Source organism: Populus alba, chromosome 14 (genome assembly GCF_005239225.2).
Source record: "Populus alba chromosome 14, ASM523922v2, whole genome shotgun sequence".
NCBI classification, from domain to species: Eukaryota; Viridiplantae; Streptophyta; class Magnoliopsida; order Malpighiales; family Salicaceae; genus Populus; species Populus alba.
In genome coordinates, this window is record NC_133297.1 from 1,706,062 (window position 1) to 1,707,137 (window position 1,076).

At 40.3% G+C, this 1,076-nt stretch overlaps 1 protein-coding gene across 1 annotated transcript; it reads left to right on the forward strand.

Moving 5' to 3' along the window:
- Positions 1-212: 212 nt before the first annotated feature.
- Positions 213-1,076, forward strand: LOC118036400 (F-box protein GID2). Its single transcript, XM_035042081.2, has one exon. It carries the CDS (start codon positions 315-317, stop codon positions 864-866), a length of 552 nt encoding a protein of 183 aa, XP_034897972.1. The 5' UTR covers positions 213-314; the 3' UTR covers positions 867-1,076.

A 1,076-nucleotide genomic window follows, 5' to 3' on the forward strand; every position in this document is an offset into this window, starting at 1 on the left:
TTCAAGTTTGACACCAAAGCAGCATGATAAAAAGAAAAAAGAAACAAGAAAGTAGAAAGTAAAAGTAGAAACAAAACGCACCGTAATACAGATAACAAAATTACTAAAATAAACGCAAAATAGGACAAATTCGTCAATTACATACACAGATGATAATAATAAATAAATAAAAAACAGCATCAACTCACCTTCTTGTCCTCTTCGATAGCAACCAAGACCAGGCCCCATTAGGTCCATCATCTCGTCTCTACCTCCTCCGTTATTTCCTTTATCTAACCCTCTCCCTCCTCCCTCTTCCTCTCATTCATCTCTCCATGAAGCGCCCACTGGACACCGGACCCGAAAACCACAGCAAAACCGACATAAAAATGAAGAAGAAAAGGCACCAAGAAGAAGGAGAAATCAAGGAAGAAATAGAATCCGAAACCAATACAGGAACTGGGTTTCTGAATTTAGACGATAATTTACTTTTCGAGGTGTTGAAGCATGTAGACGCGAGGACTTTAGGGAGGGCATCCTGTGTGAGCAAGCAGTGGCACAGGACAGTACAGGACGAGAGGTTATGGGAGCTGATCTGTACCAATCACTGGGCTAATATGGGCTGTGGTAATCAACAACTGAGATCTGTTGTTTTAGCTCTTGGTGGGTTTCGTCGACTTCACTCTCAGTATCTCTGGCCCCTGTCAAAACCACACTCAACTCCTGCACCCTCTTCTTCTTCCTCTCCTTCCGCCTGGAACCCGTTCCCGAAGATAATTGGGAACAAGCCACCGGCTAGGTGGGGCAAGGATGAGGTGCATCTGTCTCTGTCTTTGCTTTCAATTCGGTATTATGAGAAGATGAATTTTAGTAACAGAGGAAGGTGAATTAGAGTTAATTTATGTAATTTATACAAGAGAGTGTCTTGTTAATCTTTTTTTTTTATCTTGTTTTTGTCCAAATTTGAATTCGGTGTTTTTATTTTTTTGGGTTTTGGTTTGGTTTTTTGTTGTGTTTGATATGGGTTATGACTAACTAGATCTGTACCGTGTATGTAAGCTTGTTGTAATGAGAAGTGTTGTTTCACATTTTTGCTA

Bases quoted from the DNA above. Each gene is read 5' to 3' on its own strand.
- LOC118036400 (XM_035042081.2), top strand. From the start codon at position 315: ATGAAGCGCCCACTGGACACCGGACCCGAAAACCACAGCAAAACCGAC.